The 24,855-nt window shown below is 39.2% G+C and overlaps 1 protein-coding gene across 10 annotated transcripts in view; it reads left to right on the top strand.

The window, feature by feature from the left end:
- The window catches only part of LOC106714412 (protein muscleblind), a 111,963-nt gene that overhangs the window by 52,685 nt on the left and 34,423 nt on the right, over window positions 1-24,855 (top strand). For all 10 annotated transcript variants that reach the window (XR_001357171.2, XR_001357170.2, XM_014507453.2 and 7 more), the window contains one exon: window positions 4,345-5,020. Coding sequence is in view for 8 of the 10 variants with exons in the window: in XM_014507453.2 (XP_014362939.1) it covers window positions 4,832-5,020 (189 nt within the window). In the remaining 2 variants the exon portion in view is untranslated. The remainder of the gene's footprint in view (window positions 1-4,344; window positions 5,021-24,855) is intronic.

The following is a 24,855-nucleotide window of genomic DNA, read 5'->3' as shown; positions in this document are numbered from 1 at the left end:
CCTAACGACTTAATGTTATAAAATAATTACATCGTAAAATTGGTGTTGCAGACGGCATTTTCCTCAACTGTGCTGTAGATTTGCTTTTAACAGACTGTTAATTATAACTATCTGTTACTATTTGAGTGCCCTGAGGTTCGTTAAAATTCAGCACGGCCAATTGGCACCCTTAAAGAGTGTCGCAGTCTGAGACAAGTGATATTATATGGTAATCGTATCGAATGTATGCAAATGGGCAATTGAACCAAATGCGGCAGAGCGTCGCAGCGCCGTGTCCAATAGACCATGGTGGTGGTTTTTGCTCCGCCGTCTGCGGCCGAGCGCGCCAGCCAAGGTCACCTTACGATCGCTCGATGGCGCCCGCCTTGTCGTTGCCTTCAATCTATTCATTACGTGCCAGTCGCCTTTTACAATTTTTTTTTTTATCGAATTGCCCCGTTCGATTGCTGCGACGATAAACCTGCCCCGAGATAACAATAGGAAATTCGCCTCGGCTACCGTTCTTTTAGACACCACAAAAAATAATTACATAACTTGCCCAGTAGACCTGACATTTGAAAACTAAGGCTAATCAAATTGTATATATAAATCACAGACTTTTGTGAATTGCAATTATAATAAGAAATTTAATTACATTCTAAAATTAACTGGTTGGAAACTTTAAACAGGCCGTTACGAAACTCTGTCTTATGCTTTGCTATTTTCGGTTTAAGCATTTTTAATTGCATACGAGTTTGTTACCTATATTTTTCTTACAAGATAAATCATACATCTATAAATTGTTTTTAATTTTGTTTTATAATGTTACATAAAATAATACATAATATTCTTACATGTCAGATATCGTAATGGATTAATACGTAAATGCTTTATAATTAATACCTCAAGAACGTGTTACTTTGTATTTTTTATTGATTAGTTAATTAATAAAAATAATTTTCTACTAATATGTAATGCGTTTCACGTGTAATATTAGATAACAATATCTATGTAGTGATTTTCAAAACGTTATTTTTTACTTATTATTAAAAATTTAACGTTTATCTTTATCTCGACTTATGTTTGTACACGTGTGCTTGTAGAAAAGAAAAAGCAATGGACTTATAAAATACTAGCTGTAGCGCGCAACTGCGTCTGCGCGGAATTAAAAAAAAAACTTAACGAATAATCTATATGTTCTTCCATATGTTCTACATCTATGACAAATTTCACCGTTAAATGGTTCCGGAGATACTTTCAAACAAACGTACATCCATCCACCCATCCATCGATCTAAACTTACTCATTTATAATATTAGTAATATAAATGCGAATATAATATTAGTTAGATGGACTTTAGTTACGTGAGTCATTATAATATAAGGAATGAAATTAGACAGTTGGTATTTGTATACTTTAATGTCATCCTTTCATAAAATGTATTACATCGTCTGCCTAGAACAACACTTTACAACTACTAAATCTTACTTATTAAATCTAAAATGAATACTTAACATATTAAATCTTATTTTAAAATGTTAAAGATGTCACAATGTTATACTTTAATAGCCACTTAAAGCGACACAAGGTCTGTGTGACTTTTTGCATAGGCCAGACATTTTATTTATATAAATACAAGAAATATTTCGAATGGCTTTTATATCCGTGGCCACGCAAAGCACTAACTAATATGCTAATCAAAGTCATACCAACTCAGTAACACGGCAAACGAGATTGTCTACATCACCGGCGCGCCCGTAACAATGCACCAGCAAATGTCAAGTAAAGCTCAACGCGAGAAGGCGCAGCGCAGGCGAGCGCAAGACGCACTAGACTATGCCGACGCGCCGATACTGAATCAACATAATTGGTTTACACAGACAGTTTCTCAAGTTAATTATATTCATTTATGTAATACGTAGAGTGAATGATAAATACAAAAATACAAATGGCCAAGTTTTAATTAAATATGTATACTTATTACTTTGGAATTAGTAATTCATAATTAATTTTAAAAGAGCTTTTGAAGACGTATTTGACGAACGAATTGTGCTTAGATTGGTCAGGTGGCATTTTAGGGGAGCTCCTCGCATTCTGATGTCTTGATAGCTCAGTGGTAAGAGCGCCCTCCGCAACGGTGGGAGGCCCAGGTTCGATTCCCGGTCAAGACCCCGGATGCGGGCGAGTGGCTCGTTTGTGTACCGAAAATAATAACCCGTCGATGTTGAAACACTCGACCGCGCACTGTTCGTGAAATATCTATTAAACTGTGCACAATAAATTCGTGGATGGCAACTTGATCGAATCGCCGATCACAAAAGCTCGACCCGAGTGTTTTTTTCTCTCTCCCTTCCCCACCCTTTCGTCCGACCGCTCTCAAGAGATTCTTATTTAGATTCGCTTCCGTCTGATTGCTCTTGGTAATCTTTTCACTGGGTTATTGAATGTTATTCCGCTTCTTGTGTAGGAGACGTAAGCCCTAGGCTGTTGACACCACACCGCTATGTATCGACTACCAACATCTGATTCCATTGCATCATTGTATGATTATTACTAACAAGCTGATATTTTAGTCAATTTAATCAGTCAGGCTCCATCGCATTGTCTCAAGCAAAATGCGTGTCGCCGTTTTACTTAACAGCTTAGACTTTTTAGAGGATGGCTCGTCAAGTAAGATGGTATATTATGGTATGTTATAAAAGTCTGTGTATTATTTGTTTAGAGTACTGTTTGCGTATCGTAGTTGTATGTGGCGTACTTGCTATAAAAACTTATAAGAACATGTTCATGAACATGTGTTAGTTCCTACATTCTATTCATCTGCCAGCTTATGTCTAAGCAATAACCGATTATTAATGTTTTAGATTTGTACATGCAAAGTTTTGTTACATGTTTGTGATACTACAATGATGTATTTATTGTACGATTTTCCTTTGATCCATTCTTTGTGTTTTCCTGTTTATATTTTATATAATATATAATTTTTTCTACAACTACTATTCATGTTGCTATAGCCCTTATACTATATTATAATAGTTTTGAAATACTCCAGGCTATCTTATCATTACAAGATTTTTTTACTTGGTTTCTTGATCTCAAATTTTAATCAGTTTATTGTCATATAAACTGACTAAAATTCTATAGTTACGTTTTCGAATAAATGGATTGCATGAATTTTATAAGCATGAATAAAAAGAAAGTTTAAATTAATAAAACCAAAGGGTAACGATTATGACAGGTGTAAGTATAATTTAAAATAAAAAAACGGTACTATTGCAACACCTGTCACCGCTAACTTATTTAAATATTTACGAAATTATTTTAATCTACTTTATGAATTCAAAGATATTTCGGTATTTATGTTTTGTACTCAGCTAGCAAGACACTAAAGCTAGCTCCGCCGAGACAAGACTCGACTGCATAGTAACGACAGAACAGAAAAAATATTATCGCATTCATATCGAAAATAAAATGTGAAGATTTATGCAGGCCGAGAAAGAGCGTCGCTGCGTTGCCGCGCACCGGGCTATTTTCAACTGGGTTATGCTTTAAATAGCACATTACGATAGGATTTGGTTTCACGAATTTTTCCCTGTTCCCGGCCTCCGGACCGTCGCGATCCGCCCGCCAGCGCCCACACAAACAATTTTTCCGCGAGATTATTCCTCAACTCAACGCTATTACTATGTATTATGAGCCACCTACGTGATGTATCATATTTTTTGAATAACAGTCGAAGAAAGTGGGTCACGCCACATAGGTCTAATGTAATCTTTGTTATGTAAATTGTATATTATCTAGCCGTTGCGTAGGAAATTGGTAGTATAAAATTACGCCCCCACAACTCACCTGTCTGTCCCATTCCTAAACCATAGCAAACCATTGTTAACTGCTCCAATACTTACATAATAATAGCTTATTTCATCTGAGTTAAGTTAAACAAGACAACGAAGGGAAGCGAAGACTAGGAGCATAACAGCGAAATTAGTCTCGCTTTAAAATCGCTATGCAAATTGTACATTCACATGTTCATTAATAAATGTAAAACAGAAACTTTCTCTTACTATTACTAAGAGACTTTGTATTTGGAGTTCCGTTTCATTTATTCCATGACTGGACACTACGATGAATGATATGTGTAAGTGATGAACAGGCTGTTGAATGCACTTAGAGCATACCCACTGTGTCGCGCATCCTACTGTACAGTAAATTCTCCCAAAGCTATCGCTCGCAAATAATCAATGCGAGGAGAGGTGGCTCGAGGCCTGTGAGCGGCCGCCGCCAGCTTTCTAACCCGGCAGCCGCTTCAGCTTGGCTCCGGGGCCGTCCGCCCCGAGACTAACCATTGTGTTTTGTTGTTCACAGAGTTGAGCCGCACCGCATCACGGCTTGCCCGCCGCCGCCGAGCCGCTAACCCCGCTTGCAGCGCCCCGCGCCCCCACACTTCGGCCGCCGCCATGCTCGCGCACCACGCACCGCTCGCCCTACACTAAATTCGGCCGCGACCCACGACATCTACATCGACATACACATCGATCCGTACCAACGCGTGTGATAATCGTTTAATACTCGCCTAAACAAGCTTGCAAAGACGGTGTCCAGTTCTAACTCGACTAAGATTATTACTAAGTACTTTTGTTGCGGAGCGCGTTTCTCCCGAAGCGGCGTCCCTTGCCTCGCGTCATCGTGCTCAGTGACTGCCGCTGCAACCTACGGCGCACCGCAGCGCTACCGGCCGGGAAGTGTATGCCCGGAGCGCCGGGTGTGCTAGTACCGCGGCTTATGCGCCGCGCCCGCTCGGTGTAACTGAGTGCGCGACCCCCGCTCGCCGACCCCGACCGTAGAGACAACGATGGCAACCATGGTGAACATGAATAACCTCCTCAATGGCAAAGACTCACGTTGGCTACAGCTCGAAGTGTGCCGGGAGTTCCAACGGAATAAGTGCTCGCGTCCCGACACCGAGTGCAAGTTCGCTCACCCCCCGGCCACCGTCGAAGTGCAGAATGGAAGAGTTACTGCCTGCTACGATAGTATTAAGGTGAGTGTCCATTTCCAGATTATTTCTTATTTTAAGATGTTTTTAGCAAGATGGCAACCCTAATAAAATGTTTCGACGCCATTTTATGCGTCGATCTTTGTTCCAAGGCTGGTTTGAATGACGTCATCCGAGCCACTGTACCATCGCAGTGGAACATTGTATGGGAATTGGCATCGCGCTAACATAATGAGGCAGGACGATGACTCGACGACGCCTTCATTCGAAGCACACCTAGACGGATTCATTTAAAAACGCACTAGTTACTTAATTAGGGATCTTTTCATATTTAGAATTTTTTTATTTTTCATACGTGTAATTTTTTTAATGAGATCATATACCCTATTTACTACAGTTGTCATTCGCAACATTCGTGATAATTTAAATAAAGATTTATATGTATGAATAGTGAAATATGTGTGGCGGTCAGTGGGAATATTAAGTGATACCGCCGCGCCGTTATCAGGGCGAAGAGCGGCGTGATATTGTGTAGGTATTTCGGCCAAAAATATCGCGATAAAAATTACAATAAAATCGACATGTAAACACGCACCTCTGCCATTGCATCGCTCGAAGCTGAAACTGATAAGGCAGTCGGCGGCCATTCCAAACATTGGAAAAAATACAGTTAAATTTCGTAACAAGTGCCACCCGTTTAATCGTTTTTTGTCAAATTGCATCATTCAAATCATTTTACATTTATTGCGCTGTGCACTCTTTTTGGGTTGATTGTTAAAAATCATAACATCGTATCGTAACAACAAAGACATTTTATTGTATTGAAGTTTTTTAATATTTCCCTGTAGAATTTTTCTTTGATACTCGGTTGAATAACGCGATCTACAGATAAACCATATGAGGAACGAAACAGGCTCTTTCGGCAAAGGTTTCCACTGTCGTCGGGGAAAAGATGGTACGTCTGTTTGCGACGGTCGTTACATTCAATGCGACCGCTGCGTTCCTGTCGCGTATGTTGCCTCCGGGTGACGTTCTGTCACCAACCGATGACAGAGGTTCCATTTAATGTTTCTTTGTTGCATCAGTGCAACATTTATTATATGTAACAATTATATTTTGTTACAGAAAATATCATTTTTATTATTCATTACATAGCGAATGTACAAAGTTTATCAGACAAAAGATGAACAAGAAAAGATTTAAAAAAAATTAAGTATTCAATGAGAATATTTTATATGAAGTTTTTTTATCAAGAATCTTGTGAATTACGTAGATATTTGAAATTGACAACTGGTCGCAATTGAAATTTCTTCATTCGTTCTGCGAGGAATCTAGGAAAAGCAGGGTGGGGGTAGTCGACGTCGTATTGTGTGAACTATAGGTGCTATCAGCGCGGCTCAGACATGTGTGAAGACCGTTGCGGTAATTCGCTTAAAACTGGGCATCATGTATAGTCCGAGACGTTAAACAATGGGCGGGCGTGCATTGTGCGGCCTTTGTGCATCGAAGTACCGCACATTCCATACAATGACGTTGCCACCGCCGCCTCGCCGCTGCTGCGCTGTCGCGACCGCCGCGATCTTATCTGCTCTTTGAGAGCATCTCCTCACTCTTGTTGCTTATTGGGTCTTGAATCTGCAAGACAATCTACTGCCCCCTTTTGTCACATATGTGCAAATACGTATTTCATTTATGTGGTTTCAAATTTTCTGTAACAATGAAAGAATTGTCAAACATTGTGGTTACTTTATTTGAATTTTTATTTTTATTTATATTCCAAGACCACATTTTATTTCTACTTACATTATCCCAACCATTTTTAACATGTCAACTAGCATACCGAGCGATAAGCGCATGTTTTATAATAAAATTATTAATCTGACCTTCGGAACTCGGATCAAAAAAACTGCTTTTTATTAGAATAATGTAATTATCTGCTTTATCATTTTAAGTAACAATGCAAACATTTATTAATTTGCAAATTTTATATGGAGAATTACGTCTTTTTAATACTTACTTTATTTAGTTATATTTGAATAATTCTTTCTGGAATCAACTCTATCATATTGCTGTGACTTTTATGACCTAACCATTAAAAACTCAGACAATGTTAAGACTCAGATTATTGAAAAATGTATGCCTTCGAAATTCGATATTGACATCTAAATAACAAAGTACTGATAAGTATTTACGGATAAAACATGTTTTTTTGTAACTATCTTAAAAATACAAAACTTTACATAGTATATTTACGTGTTGTGTAATACGTTAACCTATTGCGTTGTACAGAATTTAATACTTCTGCAGGAGTCTCCCGTTTACACAACAAACCAATAAATTAAAGCACCTTATATCGAAGTAAACAGCGGTCTCTGTCGAAGACGGGGCGTCCAGATAGATATCTAGCTGGCGAAGATAAACAAGCGACCTCACCCGACGCAACACCACCACCGTCGCTTTGTAGCACATACACTCTATTGTGCGACTAATCACAAAAAAAAATCGTATCACAAAAATTGTCAACGCCATTTTGAAAACTTTTTCATGTACTTTCAATTTTCAATAATAACAGTCTTCATTTTATTTATAATTCTCCATTCAATCTATGAATTCTCAGCTTCAGCTTTAGCGAACCTAAAACAAAGTAACGTTATAATCAGATGATATAAATTTTATGTTAGTAATTTTAATATTCTTATGAATTCAATTATCTGATATTTCAATACATAAATGTTTCTTGGTTCATGATTAAGCCTTTAATTACCCAATACGACCAAGGGGTCATATAAGATTCCATGTGGTTAGATTAAACCGAACTTATTGCCTTTTTCGGTCAAGCCCACGCGCCTTACGTCAACTCCTTAACCTCCAAACAATACACCTTTGCAAGCATAACTGGATTTTTGATGTCTTATCTTAAAGGTCACTATCGGTTTTGTTAGATGAACAGCTATATATAAACGACTGTAGAAGCTGTGACCAAAGTGTGTGGATTTTGTTTAATTACTTATTAATTCATTAGTTAATATTAGTAAATAGTTAAGATACCAAAAAAAACCTATTCTGCAATAAATTTAATTTAATTAAATGAAAAATAATGAACCTTATTTCTTGTAAATTAAATATAAGTATTTATTAAGCCATCATGTTATTGCAAGTCTTATATATATCCCCGTGAAATACGTATATCTAATGATGTCTTTAACATAAAGGACGTTAAAATTTTAAAATAGAAGCCATAATAGACAAGATGTCAATAAGTATTTACTCACATAATTGACAATTTAAAAAGCATGTGTCGCATGTGATTACGTAATAAATTCGCGACAGACTGAGGCGCGGTGCTGTACGGCATAGTGTTTAGTTAACAAGCCGGTGACATCATCACGGTCAACTGTTGCATGCCCACCTCAAATTACATGTTATTTCTTTCCGTTTGTGCTGATAATGCTCTTACATCCAAACACCAAGCGCTTTTATTATTGTTACCAACTATTTCGCGACATTATTATATCTAAAAAATCAATGTAATGTCATCACTCAGTCATAAATCATTGAAGTGCCTTAACAATAGGTCCATGTACTATACAAATCCATTAAATAATAATTTTTCTTAGATTAATTTGGTCTTAAAAACTTAAACACTAATTTCTTTGAAAAGTCTTTGGTTATTTATAGATTTTTTTTTAGATTGTTAAGCATGTAGCGAGAGTGTATAGACGCGTAGGTACTAAATTATGAATAATTGTATAAGCTACTTCGAATACAAACTGGTACAAAAATATGTTTACTTAAAAATCTATTTAAATTTTAAAGGCACTCATAAAAACACATTAAGAATTTCAGTTATCTTCTATAGCTATACACTATTACATTCACTAGCATCTATCTTGCTGGCGTTATGATTTCTGTTTGAAGATGTTGTACCTATAAAAAATTTATGAAGCATCAGTTTATATTCTCCTACGGGCAATACTAATGTTTGTAATGTAATAAACCCGGCCTAAAATTGGCCGTACCTTGTTCGCTTTTCTTAAAGTATAAATCGTTTCAAAGTACTCCCAAGGTACACGAAGAATTCGCACATTATGGCAGTATTTTCCTGTTTTTCGACAACATTCTGTATAAACTGAATTCTTGTTTTCCTGGTATAAATCGTTTAAAACCACTTAGATACATTTCTTTATCACCGTCGGTAAATGCAATTCACTTAACAGGGTGACGTCACTCGAAAACTCCGATGCGCTCCGCTCCCATTGAAAACACGAAACTAACTGAGACCGGTAATAATCGATCGCAGAGGCTTTATTTAGCCGCTGCACAAGCGATGCCCGTCTACTAGGCGGCTAGCTGCGAGGCATTAGAAGCGTACAAAAGCTAACCAATCTCATGGCCTATTCTGGAATACTTGCACAGGCTTTGAACTTTGCGGACGAACGATAGATCTCTCTTACTTGCATCATTTATTCATCAAAAGTGCGACACGGACGTGTAGCGTTAAAAGTCAATCTATTGAAGCCATACGCGGCGCGTTTTTACATGATTTATCCATGGCCGAAAAATTTAGTCCAACAAAAAAGGCTTAGTTATCGATCGGTTGCTGCGACTGTTTTAAGTCATTTTAATGTTAGCTGAATATTTTCGTCGTATTAAATAGTATCGCGATCGAGTTAAAAGCAAATAAAATGTGATCTGGCGAGGTCACCGCGCGCGATAGGCTCGAGATTGTCCGTGAGGTAAGTCGATACCCAGTAGGTAGGTAAGCGGTAGACGCGACCGAGACGGCGGGCTGCGGCGGCACCGACTCGTTCGGATAACAGGCCGCGGTCGAGATACTCGACACGTATTGCACACAGCACACCTAATTAGTCTGTATATATATAATGCTAAAACTGTTATAATAAGCGTCCTAGAACATTATTACTTAGTCCACAATTTACATAGAATAATTCCAACTCATAAGCACTCATATACACACCGGCTATTTCATTATCTTATTCGAATGAGATTAATTCTTGAAACGGTTGGGTTGGCATTCATTAAGTCGGCACAGCGCAGTGCCGCGGACGCTTCGCATGCCGCCGTCTGCATTAGTTTTAAAAATCACTTAATCTGACCTGGATTGAACGCCAGCCTGCTTCGAATAATTGCTGCATAAATTGTCGTTCCCGATCCATATTGTGCTGACTGCGGTTTCGTAAGATTTTTGTGCTGTGAAGTAGGTACCCTTGCGTATGTATTTCTTTCCTTTAAAGAATTAAATAAAAGACAATGAATGTTTATGTTAATAAGATACGTTTGATGTGACAATTTACTGCTTATAGTTTTATTTGACATGGACAAACAAATGGGTGTAAATTTGTTAGAATTTCGCGGTTTTTATATTACGCGGTATCCCGAAACGTTCAGCAATTATAAATAACAGAATTTAATAAGATGTCCAACTTTCACATTGCGTGATAAGTGGGGTGTCACGTTCCGTTCGCTCTCCGATTTCGCCATTCGCCGTTCGAATTGCACCGGTGTCGGCGCCGTGCCGCTCGCTCCCTGCATCGACCGCGCTTGCTCTTGCGACACGCTGCAAAACATTCTGCCGTTACTTAATTACTGCACTCTTACACAGATTGCATTACGAAATTGTTTTTTATCGACCCCAAAATCAGCACACTTGTCCACTTTACTTTTTTTATTTTATTACCATTTGCTCCTTCGCATTACAAATTGATAGCTAACAAAATGTTTTTATACGGAATGCGGTAAAATGACCAAAAATATATGATAAAAAAAAAATACGGTAAAATGACCGCTCAGTGTGCTATCTGAAAACGTTCGCCTCTATGTTTAATTTTACTATCTGTGTTCCAAACGCAAATAAAAATTCTTCTGCCCTGTCCACTACGAAAAAGTATATTTAAGTTTTATCTAATTATAATTTAATTAACGCTTTTCTTCGACTACTGACTACTAATTAGGTAATTAAGAAATTAGAAACTCGACTGATAAAACCCCAATTACCGTCTACTCGCCCTTCCCAACTTCGGAGAATGTTTACATTTCAAAATCATACAAGCCGTTACATTGAAACGGACATATATACAAACCCTTTTGCATAGCCACTTCGGTATCCACGAAAAACGTTACCTTCCTCCACAAATCAGTCGTGTAAAACTTAAGTAGGCGGCACATGGGCACTTGACATTGCAGCAACGATGTTTCCTTAAAGGCTTAAATCGATTGCGTAACCTACATTAGTAGAAACAAAAGCCACAGTAATTCACACCTTAGTTAACATTTCAAGAGTCGTCAATAAAAAATACCACGAATGGTTCGCAATGAGAAAGGGCGGCGTGCGGCGCATTCCTACATGCCGCGCATTTCCATCCGATATTGCGCAGCCATTATGCCTTGCTCCTCACCCCCTGCCACCGTCCCACGCGCCCTTTAATTAAACGGTGAGACACGTCTCCACCAGCTGAAAATCACGTAAATATCACCAGACTTACTTCACCCCACCCGAAACACTCTACTGATAAGGAACAAATGTTATCGCACAGACTAAATATAATTCGCAATTACCCTGCGACCTGCTTTATACGCAGTTATAGTTATATATCGAATAGTGAAATTTTAAGAAATAGCAAGCTGAAATTTTGTCGTAGCTAGCAGTTCTCTATCCCCGGGCTGCGAGCGAGGCTTTCTTAATGTCTCCCTCGAGAAGTTGACTGAAATGCGAAAGGCTTTATTTGTCCTCTCTGTGTTCAAAGTTTCATTTGGATCCAATAGGTCGCGCGCTAGTAAAAGGCGAGGGAATAAACCCTAGACCGTATTTATCTGCGCTGCGGTGATTCGTGAAATAATTGAAGAGGTCATAATAAGAATTGTCAGGTAAAACGATGCGTGTAATTTAACAACGTTAACCTCCTTTCTCAACACATCCGTAAAAAAATAAATGCGTCTCGAACAGGGCCCGTAATGACGGCAGCAAATCCAAGAAGCGGGGTGCCGGGTAATGTGTGCGAGTTTATCTGCGCTCATTTGCATGCGGAGTGTACTAGCAGCGACCTTGACAGCTTGCTGCACGCTACACAAATAGATACTTTCCGGTCCGTCTAAGCTCTAAGCCATCTTCAACCCGCCCCTAACGAGAAGAAAACATTTTGGGCCTGTAAAAAAAATAGTTTGTTGCCTGATGTGCTCAATACAAATAAAGTTTAGTTTATGAAGTTCGTTAAGCCTTAACTGCGAATGGGCGACTCATAAGTAGGATCACAGTCGTGAGAGATAGTTCTTTTTGTGGTCCGCTCATTTGTATATAAAAAATAAGACTTGATATTTAAAAGGCAAAGATCGAACGAGCCATGTGGTACATTGAGAGAGAAACGTTTGATCCGAGCACATGTGTCAAAGCGCTGAGCACGATCGAATACGTTCTCACGCTCCTGCAAAACGAGAATCATAATCGAAACATTCGCGTTATTTCAACACAATCGATGGTGCATTTATGCCGAGCGCTTGCCACGTTTCGAACAGACGCCCAGTCGTTGACCCTGCGTGCTTCCAAAACGTCGTCGACGACTCTGTACTGGGACAATGCACTACGCCGGCCGTGTAAGGTAGTGAGCGTGCTCTCAGTGAGATCGTATCGGAGTCCGTGAGCCAGCGGTGACATTATTCGCGATCGCTATCCGCACTCAGGTCGATAGTTGCTGTCTACTTGAATTACTTTAATCGACAGCGGATCGCTTCGCAAAAGTGCACTTTGTGCCGGGGGCGAATCTCGGTGAAGATGTGCGCGCTTTACATGACAATTGTCAAGTCCCCGGGGCGGGTATCGCTACGTTCCATTACACTTCTTTATCGCTATCTCAGTATCTCGCTGGCACATATAAAAAACGGACAATACATACATACTTCATTTGTTTAACATCTTTACTTACATCACAAACTTAAAATAACTAATATCTTATATACATAAGAAGTAAATTTTTGGTTAGATATTTTTGATTTCTTTATGTCACAAAAGCACAAATATCATAAAATACTTTCGTTACAACACTTCAAATTCTAACATTAAATTACTAATACATAAGTTTGTATAAAAATGTTCTTGTCATTCCGTGTAGAGACCACAGTTATACGAGAAATTAGGAGAATGCTGTCATTGAAAACAGTGCCCGAAGGTTCTCTATTCCTCTAATCGTAGCTTACAGGTGTTGATTTCTTTGTACGATATGTTTGTCAAACATTGGTACGTATGTTCTATAAATATGGTACTGATATGATACATTTACTTTAATACCTAATCAATTTTGTTTGTATTTTGTGCAACTCAATTATATAACACTTTGTGCCAACAATTACGCTATATAACTTCGTTGTCTTTTGCTAAGGAACAACAAAAAATTGACCAATTACAATTCCCATGAGCAACTGCGTACAGTCCACTGTGTATCTACAAGTGAACGAGAGAATACGTGTTGACAAAGAACCGCGGCTTGTTTCAATTACCTTTACGTTTCATGTTGATAAATAACAAGTACCTTATGCCGTACTTCGCTACACGGTCACTCAAATCATAACTTAAAGAAATCTTCGCTATTCAAATGAACCTGATACAAGTACATTTCAAGATTTCCGAAATTCGAATAAAAAATTTCTGTGTTTTGTTTTCAAGTTGTGAACTATTATTCACTGAGTCACATTTGTTATAACGAAGTGAAAGTCGCGGGAATCAACATTTTATACTGACATTTACCTTAGTGAAAGGCGCGAAAGTTTGTCGAGAATAATATATGTTATTCTCGCTCCTCAATAGGCAGTTGTTAACATAATAAAAGTGCCTGTTTCAGTATTGTTAAGGGTCAATAAGTGCGGTTGAGAAGGGGTGAGGGAGTTTTGGCTCTTCTTTCGCGACAGAGTTAGCATAATTGAATCCTGGCATTGTCAAGTCCCGTCACGCGCACCTCGACCCGACTTAGCATCCCTAATTGCCCTATGTATTATTTGCCAATTAAAGTATATTCACATTGTAAACGTGATATGAAATCAACATATTAATTAATATCTTTGATAAGAGATTTTGTATTCTAAAACCTTTTTGATTTATGGACAACTAGATTTAGCCCGCGACTCCGTCCCCGCGGAATTAAAAAAAACTTAAGTATTAGCCTATATGTTCTACATCTGTACCAAATTTCGTCAAGATCCGTTGACCCTTCAAACAAACATCCATCCATCCATCTAAACTTTCGCATTTAATAATATTAGTAAGATAGACAATATGACAGACCAAGAACATTTTAAGTGATCTATTTTCCGATCAATGGAAATATATAGCTAACGCAAATTATTAGGGTATATATGTGACAAAATACTCAATTGTTAATGGATAACAATACCAAAAGATAACAAGTAACTAAATAATTGAGATCACTCTCAAAAAATTAAGCGCTAAGTTTAGGTATATTGGATAATGATTAGAATGTATGTTAAGAAATTACCGGTTACCCTTTTAGAGTCGATAGAAATTTGTACGAAAGGCTTGCTAACATGCTACAACGTGTATCTTTAACGTAAGATAAAGATATGAGTTGTAATAACAAGAGAGCATAGCCTTCAACATAATGGGTTATATAAAATTATTTGATTATGAACTTTGTCGAGTTAGTTCTTGCTATAGAAACATCTGTTTGATAAATTCATTTACATTGGTACTCCAGAATTCCATAACGTTTCAGCTCAGGTCTGCGTAAAGCGTTAGGAATTCAAGGGCAGTTGTGTCGTGTAGAAATCGAGTTCCTGATCCGTCCGGGAATGGCTCGCCCGCTCCCGCCGGCTCGGCTGGAATGCGTGCAAAATAAACGAGTATAACCGGTTTCCTTGCGCATCGCCCGCTTTGTCCACTCGGAGGCAGACACAGCCTTTCCCCGTCCCTTTCGCACGCTCAGATTTTAAAGTTTACTTAGCACCACTTCACTGCTCCACAGAAATGCTCTAACAGCTTTGATAAATATTCAAACGGTTTGGCGCTCGTTTGTATCGATCTAAAACTGAAAGCTAGAACATGAATCAACCACAAAAACCACAACGATCAAGTACATTTGACAGACCTTATGCAAATATTTATGTGCCCAATTTATTGACAGTTCCCCATAAAAACATGTATACCTCTAATACGTAAAACACCTTTATAATTATCTGTTAGTTTGCCTACTTTGTGTGATTTCAGGCCACGACAGACATGCTAATATAATTTGCACTTAAAGAACGCGCGTTAACGTCCCGGGCGATGTGTCATGCATAAAACGACAACAGATAGTCGACTACGACCACGGCCATAAATCTTGTGATAGACGACGTGATGCATTGCCATCGGTCCAATCGCACGTAAACTATGCCGCTATTACTGTCGAATATTATCAACAATATACATGTTTCCAGTTTAGTCATATTATCTCATAATTAAATATTTATGAACTTCCTTATTGAAATGGCCTAACGATGCGCATACATTGCGATGTGTCGTGGCCCGAAACAGGTTCGATGGTCGTGCCGGGCCGTGTATGGAGCGCATTCGCGTCGAAGATCACCGGCGCCGAGCGGCCGCAGGCTGACTGTGAGTCTCGCGGTTGTGCTGGCGGACAGCGAACGTCGACCGGATTAACGCTGACTCACGCCATCTGTCCCTTTCCAATTACCTCAGTTTTAAGTAAGAGAACGATTCAGGTCATATTTAAACCGGTATATAATGTCTTACTAATAAATAACATGTTATCTACAGGAGGTAAACATTTGCGAATTTCGAATGTTGCAAGTATTGATACAATGTTATTTTTTAAAATTAAATGAACGCTCATCTACGTAAAAATATGTCACAATTTTGTTTCGCAATTACATTTTGAATCAATTCGTATCGATTTTATATGCCGTTAAAACAACGCAAATCACACATGAATGACAATTTTTTTGACTTTTCAAATAAAAAATGACGACATAAGATAGACAAGAGAAATAATAAAAAAGCAACCTCGTTGACTTCACACTTGGCTCGTTAGCCGAGCAATTCTTTCGTGCTGTATGTGTAATCATGAGGAAGCAATTCGCAAATCATCTGCCGTCCCTCTCTCATAAATGTTGCTCTCAAACTGGAATGAAAAGAAGAAAAAAAATTATAGTGCCAAATTTCCACCTTTATAATTACAACCTTGTAACCATCACTACTGACGTCATGAATGATTCTAAAAAGTCGTTTTTTATTGAAAAAGTTGCGATGTTTTGTAACAACCAATCTCTGGTTAAGTCATTTTAGATTAATAATCTTACTAATATAATAAATGCGAATGTTTAGATCGATGGATGTTTGTTTGAAGGTATCTCTGGAACACCTCAACGGATTTTGATGAAATTTGGCACAACATAAATCATTCAAGAATCTGCAAAACACATAGTACTACTAATTAAGTTTTTTTTTAATTCCGGGCGGACGGAGTGTTGGACAACAGCTAGTTTTAAATAAGTAGCATATTATTATGTTCTATTCCTTGCTATATACCTAAATCTCTTGAACCTTATCTGTTCACCTACTTATAAAAGTTGTTGATAAATAATAAGTGCTCTTAACAATCCGATGTTAACTGATGTTGTGTCAAGCAGTAATTAACCAAACTGTGTACCAAATGTTGTGTATAAATGCAAGCTTCTGAAAAAGTTGATTTGCATGTTGTCCTCGTGACTTAATTGCAATAATATTAAATAGTGCACACGTTTTGATTACAAACTAATTGTCTCTTCAGTGGTATAAAATCAAAATTCCTTTCTTGCCAAACATAAGCTTAATTTTAGTATAATATAGGTTCTAATTTATATGTAAAGTAGATCTTCTGCGGCTTTATTATTTGGGCCAGGATTCGACTAAATTCTGACCATTTATCTTTTACGGTTCTTGTGGAAGAACGTAAAATGAATTGCTGTTTCCACTTTTTCCCCTTAGTTCGCAACAATAACATTACAGCGGCACTAAAACGCTTCCGTATCAGGTGATTTCCTGATTCGCTTTGATCGCGGAGGCGTTTGTTAGTGCCAAACCGTTCGGATGTGTAATGAGTCACAGGAAAACTGACGCGAGCCGAGCGTTAATTATTATTGAACGCTCCCACTATGAACTGTATATTGAGTGGATAAGGTTTTATTCCGGGACCGGGGGAGTATGTGGCGCGATTATTATCGCGGGCCGCGCGGCCGGAGGCACGGTGCGGTGGCGGCGCGTGGCGCGTGCTGCGACGCCGAGCAGACTTTTTGTCGGCCGGTTCGTTAGGCGGCGTGAGGTGGCGTCGGCGCGGCACTCGTGCTCGAGTGCGCTCCTCCAACTCTTTAACTGCCTACATGAAGGACGCTTCACAGTGCACTCTCCTATTATAAACTGCTCTTTTAATGGTTTGCGCTGATTTTAATTATTCTCTCGATCTTATTTTTGAATTCGTTTGTAAGAGTGCGAGACGCCGCGCCATTTCTCGTTACAAGTTTACTCGCATTTACTGTTAGACCGGGCATAATGCTAGTTAAGTTTTTGAATGTTGGTTAATCAAATTTAGCGAATTTCATCTTTCATATTAGTGTTTACTTAAAAACTCAAAGTTTGGCGACGTAAAGGGGCTTGTCTAATAAGAGCTTCACGTATTCAAGCATGCCTACAGGCGATTGGGGTATAATTACTCGCACAGGGTCCGCAGTCTTGACGTACAACGTTATGGCGAAAGCGAACGATGTGCGCAATCGTTCTACTATTATTCAGAAGAGGCAAATTCGTACAATAATCCCGTTAGTTCGCAATACGCCGGCCGCACCGCACGGTGCACCAACAAAATCTATTAAGTGCGCCAGCTCGCTGCACGGCCGTTGTAATGTAGCGTGTAGCAGCGCTCCCCCGTACGCGCCCCGTCCCGCCCCGCGGCCGCGGCCGCTGATTACCACACGCACAATATCCACCAAATTGGATAATACACTTAAAATACAATCGCGCTATGAACGTTCCGTAATCTAGTGACGCGGCTGCCGATGAGCATATTAATTTGTCGCGGAAATAGGATTAGTGTGCGCCGGGGCGGCGGGATGGGAGCGGCGGGAGGGGCATGCGTGATACGATCACTGGCTTAGTGTGTTGATTCAAACCTCCCGGCCTCTTAAAATTACACCCCATTTTGTTTTGATAGGCATCATAGGGGAAATGCGCTGTCTACACTAAATAATCCAGACGATCGTGTGCAGCGGCACTGTGTCGTATTGCCTGAAAATGTACCCAAAATTTTGCTGGAACTAACACAGTTAAACGTCGACGGATTCGAATATAAATTATTAACGTCTTTTAGTGAACTTTTTACCAAAAATTAATAAATAAATAAAAACTTTGAAGGTGTATTGACGACGCTCCGGTGACGAATTTGGATCACATCTCGTTCATCTACATATTAACTAACGTCGTCTTATGACTATGCACATATTATAAAAAAAAATAAGGATACTTGGTTAAGGTTTAATTAATCTCTTATGTTTTTTAAAGCCAAGAAGTACCAATAACAAATTATGTAAGTGTTTATGCACCTGATAACGAAAGAGAAAGCTTATCATTCTTTGAATTTATTTATTTATTTATTTATTCTTTAGCACTTTTATAAGTACAAGGAGGACTTAATGCCTAAAGGCATTCTCTACCAGTCATCCGGCATATGAGAGGAAAGTATAATTATGTGCAGGGCAGATATGAATTGAAGATTCTATTTTACTAATACAATATTATGTAATACAGTAATATATTAGAAATAAATAAGTATAAATAAAATATTGTATATAATATTAATAAAACATTGTACATGTAGAAGAAAAAGAATAAGATAAATAAAAACTCTAGATTAATAAGTGCAATAATAAGCGATAACAGCGAGAAGGCTACTTATGAATGGAGTCTCATAACATAATGATGCCGAATCAGGCGCTTGAAAATAATTTTGGAGGAGGCTCTTTTAATTTACTCCAGTAATGAGTTGCGGGCGGCGAGTGGACAGGCTGTCCGCTGTCGGAGCGATATTTCTTAGTTTGTCGGGAGGATCGCGACGCCCACTCGCGGCTGCCGCCGTCTTCCAACTTTCTAGGCGTCGCCGTCGCTTCGGAGTGTTTCGTTTTGTGTAAAGTTTTAAACTGTGCGCTTTGGGTTCTTTATTGTCTTGCCGGGGTTCGTTTATTTGCGTGAAATTTAAACATCCACTATTCCTAGCAAATCGCTGCGATCCGACTTCAAAGCCTCCGAAGTTATTACTGTGAACGCGACACGGGCTTTAAAGAGTTTCGTGAATTGTGCGCTTATGTAAGGAACAATGTCTTTATGTTGCGCCTTAGTAACGAGCGACGACCGTTATTTGTGTTATGTGTACAGACTACTGGTTTTTAGCTCCGCCTTGTGACGGTCCTCTTCACGCTCCTCCCTATTAATCGTACCCTTCTTTTCAGTATAGGATTCATATCTTACAATGATTAACAAATAAACGAATTATAAAATTGTTCCACATCTGTGCTTTAATTCAACGTTAGTTCAAACATTTGAAAGGATGAATATTTGCCGAGGTGGCTATTCTGAAAGCGTAGAAGTTAACATGAAAGATTATGTCGAAGACAGTCCGTCCCCTCGTCTACTTTGATACAAATTTTAGCCGGCGGCCAAGACGGACTCCGCCGGTCCCAACTTATTACTCACTTTTGATATATTGTTGTTTTTGCGTAGTTGTAAACATCACGCTCGAAAAGTTTTGGGTTGAACCTTTCCTGTGTACATTTGATGAGAGCAAAACTTTGCGACAATTACACCTCGCGGTGACATCCTTGCCATGTTCGTCGCAAGTACTAACATGTGTGATAGTTGTAAAGTTTTTACAATCTTCGGTGCCCAGTTTTCACCATGTCCGTTTGTTCCCGTGCGCACTTCTCTGAACTCAATTGTTTTTCAGGCACGCTGCTCTATTGTGTGTTTTCAGCCTTCAAAGTTCGTACTAGACAAAACACTACAGTTTAGTATGTGATACGATGCAACATTTTGATGATTGGTCAGATTAATGTATTGTATTTAATGTTTTTTTCTTCTTATGTAATAAAATCAATGTACGTTTAACAGTCAGGGCAAGGCTAAGTATAAACTTTATTTACTCTACCTGTATGTGCAAAATTATAAATGAAGTATAAAACACATTTTTAAATATTATAACCACGAGAGACACTAGAAGCTATTGCAAAGCACATTCAAATTAGTGGTGAGCAGTTGTTAATGAATGGCGACAGATTGTAGGGCGTCATTGTGCAGGATTACAGAAGCGGAGCTCGATAGTGAAACAATGGCCGGAGCCGCCGCGCCGGTTTACGAGCCGATCTCGAGCGAGATAGCGCTGGGATGCAGGGAATAAACAGCGCGTAAAGTCATCTGCGATTAAATCCCCGAATGCTCCCGCTGCTTGCATCGCTCTCCGCTCGCCGCTGCAGAGTGTCCGAGAGAGGCCGAGCCGGTGCAACCCGCCTCCGCCTCTACCTCTTCTTCTTTCTTTGCTCCATTGTATATTTAGTAGGATGAACTATCACCAAGGATACAATATTAGAATATATTACACCTTTATTACTCATGCTTACTTACAAAAAAGCTACGAGTAGTATGGCCAACTTATTACTTTTAAAATATTTGTTTTCTAATGTAGATTCGGTGTACTATGTCTTAAATTTGTAAAATTAAAGTTTGCGAAAGTAGAATGAGTCGGCGAAACTAGCGATAGATTTAAATTGTTTTGGCTGTAAGAACAAAGACACAGCCAAGGCGGCCTCGGCTGCGGCTATACTCGTGGGTAGTGATGCAACGGATGTCTGTTTCCGTTTCCACAAATGCGGAAGTTCCGCGTGCTTTTCAACATCCGTTTCTGCTTCTGTTTCCGCAACTTTTATAACGGAGATAAAACGGAACTTTACGAAGGCTGAGAGATCCAAATGCGCGGCGTGAGACGCGCAGTCCGTGCGCGGCCTTTCGGCACTTGTCGCATTTGTTTGTTTACGTACTTTTTAATCGTACGTAATATTTTCTACTGCTGTTTGAAACAATCAGTTTCTCTTGCTGGAGTCAACTGTCTAGTTGTTGTAGATTGCAAGTCAAGTGTCACGAGCAACTGACGCCTAATATCTTTTTCTAATCTAGATTTGGTGTATTTGATACTTAACACATTCACTGTTTACAAAATAAAAAAAGGTAACAGCTGGGAGCCAAAACTTTTTATGGTGAATTTTTATTTAGTACCTGGGTATGTTTGAACATAGGTAAATTAATAATGTTATTATAATTATTTCAATAAAAAAATACATTTTTGCATTTGAGCGCTAGGGATCATCATTTTGAGCGCTAGGGATGGCAATGGTTTAGTTCACTAATATAATATTTAGATATTTGATCCACGATCGCATTTCTGTGTACTAATATGTTACAAGATTTTGACAAAGTCAAGTTTTTCATCAAATTCCAGAATATTGAGTAAAACATACACACACGTATACACACACATACACACAAAAAACACACACACACACACACATACAGGATATACATATATTTAAAAAATATATATATACATAACATAAAGTTCAGACATAGCTTCATGTGATACAAGATATTTGTATGTTTGCCTCCGTACGAACGTGGTTACTAATCACTGTAACACTGTAAGAACAAAACTATTTTTCGTTAGTTGACTATATTGCCAGAGTGGCCACACAAAGCAACATGGACTCGCTTCAAACACCGGCGGCTTACTGGCTACTACAAAGTGAACGGGCCCCTCGCTCGGATCCGAGGGGGAGGCGCCGCTACTAATAGCTCTGCCCACTCGGAACCGAGTGGTCAGCAGTGAATGTATTAATAAAGAAATATATTTGTAAAATGGTTTTAATATTTAAAAGCCTCCGTTTGTCAACACGCATTTTAACTTATTGCAGCACAGTAAAATACATACATTGAAGGCTAAAGGACACCGATATCCAATGCCTTAATAAATTAAAAACGAATACAAACTGCTTTTACAAAAAAAAAAAATTGTAAATATGTTTTTTTTTCATATTATTTACACTTCTGTTTCCGCATCCGCTTCCGTTTCCGTTTCTGCTAAAATTTATTTTTGACATCTGTTTCCGTTTCTGGTTCCGCTAAGACACTTCCGTTGCATCACTACTCGTGGGTGCACCTAACAGCGACGGCACGGTGTATGCCACCATCTCTCGATGCTTCGGACCTCATTTACCAACGACACATCAACTCCGGCTTTGTTTAATCGATTCCAATTTGCATCGCAATCAATATACTTTCTTTGAACTTTGAACAAATGAACTTCTACCTAATTCATCAATGTCAATCTAGTACGGACTATGCTATCGAAACATAGGACGGCTCCAGTGAGACTTTTCGCTTCTCCGTGTCCCGGGGTTTTATGTTAATGACAACCGATAAAGAGAGGTCCGGGCGCGGCGACGCTTATTTGCATGCATAGGCTCGTAACCGTCGCTTGCTCCTCCTCCGCCGCTGACCCACACCGAGCCGGCGTAAAACTTGCCTTTTCGCTTTCTGCACGATAATTTACGAGTCCCCATGTAATACGTCCAGGCGGCGATATGAGTTCGGCGATGAGGAGCACGAGGTCGCGACGCCGCCGTTCGATTTACATATTATATTAAAGTCGACTTCGCTTCGGTCTCCGCTATTCCTAACTCTCCAACTTTTCTCAATTTTTCCGCACATAAAACGCCCGAAACGAAAGTTTCCTCCGTCCGTGAGGTCGACCGTAAATATACACTTTTTATAATGTACTCAGTCACTCTGTCGCTCCTTAAAACAGAACTTCTTTTAATAAGGTCCCCTTTTTAAGTAATAGAGTTCATAAATATCATTTTCATTCTAGAACAAAGGAACAGATTAGGTACTCGAGTTTTACGTATATAATCCACCTTTATTGTAATTCTTATATCATAAGAAACAAGAGAGGAATTACTTTAATATTGTTGAAACATTCGACTTATTTTTATGATGAATTTCTGCATGAACTGTAGCATTAGCTCAAAAACATTTTTTCTAGTTGATAAAATTTTTCATATGACATGGAATTCGCTACATTAAAATAACTTCAGGCGTGAACTTATAAAAAGCTTTATAGCTGACACCCAAATCAAGTTTTACTTGACTTGTACAAATATTTATATATGCGCGGATGTGCGTGGGGTACACCGATTGCATTTAACAATAGTAAGTGCAAATAGCGTTTGCAGAATTACAGTGTCTGGGAAACAAATACGGTGCAATCATCAAACTGGTGAAATGTAATCTTTGAACATTGTTACTGTTCCAAATTGTTTACACAGAAATTAGCATTTATTTTACTTCTTAGTCAAAATTAATTAATTGACTTATTCTCACACATAGTTATCGTTTAAGCTCTATTTGAAAAAGCTTGTAAGGTGTATTCTCGCCTTACCATATTGTGACTCCAATGGCGGCCGGCCGCGCGGCGTCCTCTGCGACATGACAGCCGTACGCGCTGGTGGAGGCTCGCGTGACGCGCGCCCCAGCGCTTTGATGCCATCTCACCCCTCTCGTTAAAACTTTCATACTTATTTGTCGCATGGTTGCAACCCTTTGTATTTTTTTTTCTCTGACGACCATTACGCAGTAGTTTCCAGTATCTTCGACATTATCCTGATTCACTCTTTATACCTATGAGAGGGCCTGCGGTGTTTACTTGTCGCTGTTTGAGTCGGCTCCATTGACTCGACGCATTAGCGAGTAGATCAACAGCCGTCAGGAGTGAATGCGCCCCTTGGCTTGCCGACTCCTCACCGGCGATAGCGTCAATCTAACGCTCTATTAAACGAAAGCGATTATCCGATTCGTTTACAGAATCGGAGCGTCTCGTTCGCGCATCGCCTCGAGACGACCGCGCAAACTTTATTAATTAAGCCGTGTCTTATCTCTTGTTAGCACTCATTCTATTATTTGTCTTTTCACCGCTCATTACCATAATTTCATCGGCAACTAATTACTACGACTACACTAAGGAATCTCTCGTTCTGTTTGCATATTTTGTAGCTTGCCTTTCAAAGTTTGCTCTTAAAAGAGGCAAATATTGACAGACGTTTTTTAAATAAATATTTATACAAAGGTAGTAATTATATAGTAGTAAAACAGTATCAAGTTAGTTTTAATCGACCGTAGTTAGTTCGTTTGATGCCAATGTAATACGTATTTCGATCATTACGGTCTGTTGCTAAGAGGAATGGCTTTTGTTAAAATTAAGCATCAGTTAAGGGACAAGGCTAGAGGGTGGATCCGGGCGTCGCAGCGGCCACTCTCCCCCGTTATGTGTTTAATTAGCTTAATTGACATCGCGAGGCTCGGTGTCCGAGCGTTTGTTTGCGCTATCGCATTACAGCGCTCGCAGTAGCGCCGCTCTGTCGCCAGCCGCCACGTCGCCCGTCGCCCGCTCACACCGCGCTCGCCGCTCGCTGACCCAGCTGAAGGGTTCCAAATGCCGTACTATCTAAATTTCATAAACATTAACATGCAAAGGAAGTTGATTTGAAGTAAAGTAAAAATATAGGTAATATAGCACAATAATGATTTTACAAAAACCAACCTTATGGTACCGTATCCAAAAGACAGGCAGCGGCGTCAGTAGAATTAGAAGGCACAGACGGCGTCGGTTAAATGCCGAGTCAGCGCGGCGTCGCTACCTAGAATACAGGCCGACTTCGCTCTTCCGCTTCCCACATGAAGCGGTGAAACTGCTGCGAAATTTATTTTATTCTTTAAGTGGCCCGAATAA

Source organism: Papilio machaon, chromosome 1 (genome assembly GCF_912999745.1).
Source record: "Papilio machaon chromosome 1, ilPapMach1.1, whole genome shotgun sequence".
NCBI lineage: Eukaryota > Metazoa > Arthropoda > Insecta > Lepidoptera > Papilionidae > Papilio > Papilio machaon.
This window is presented reverse-complemented; position numbering and strand designations above follow the sequence as displayed.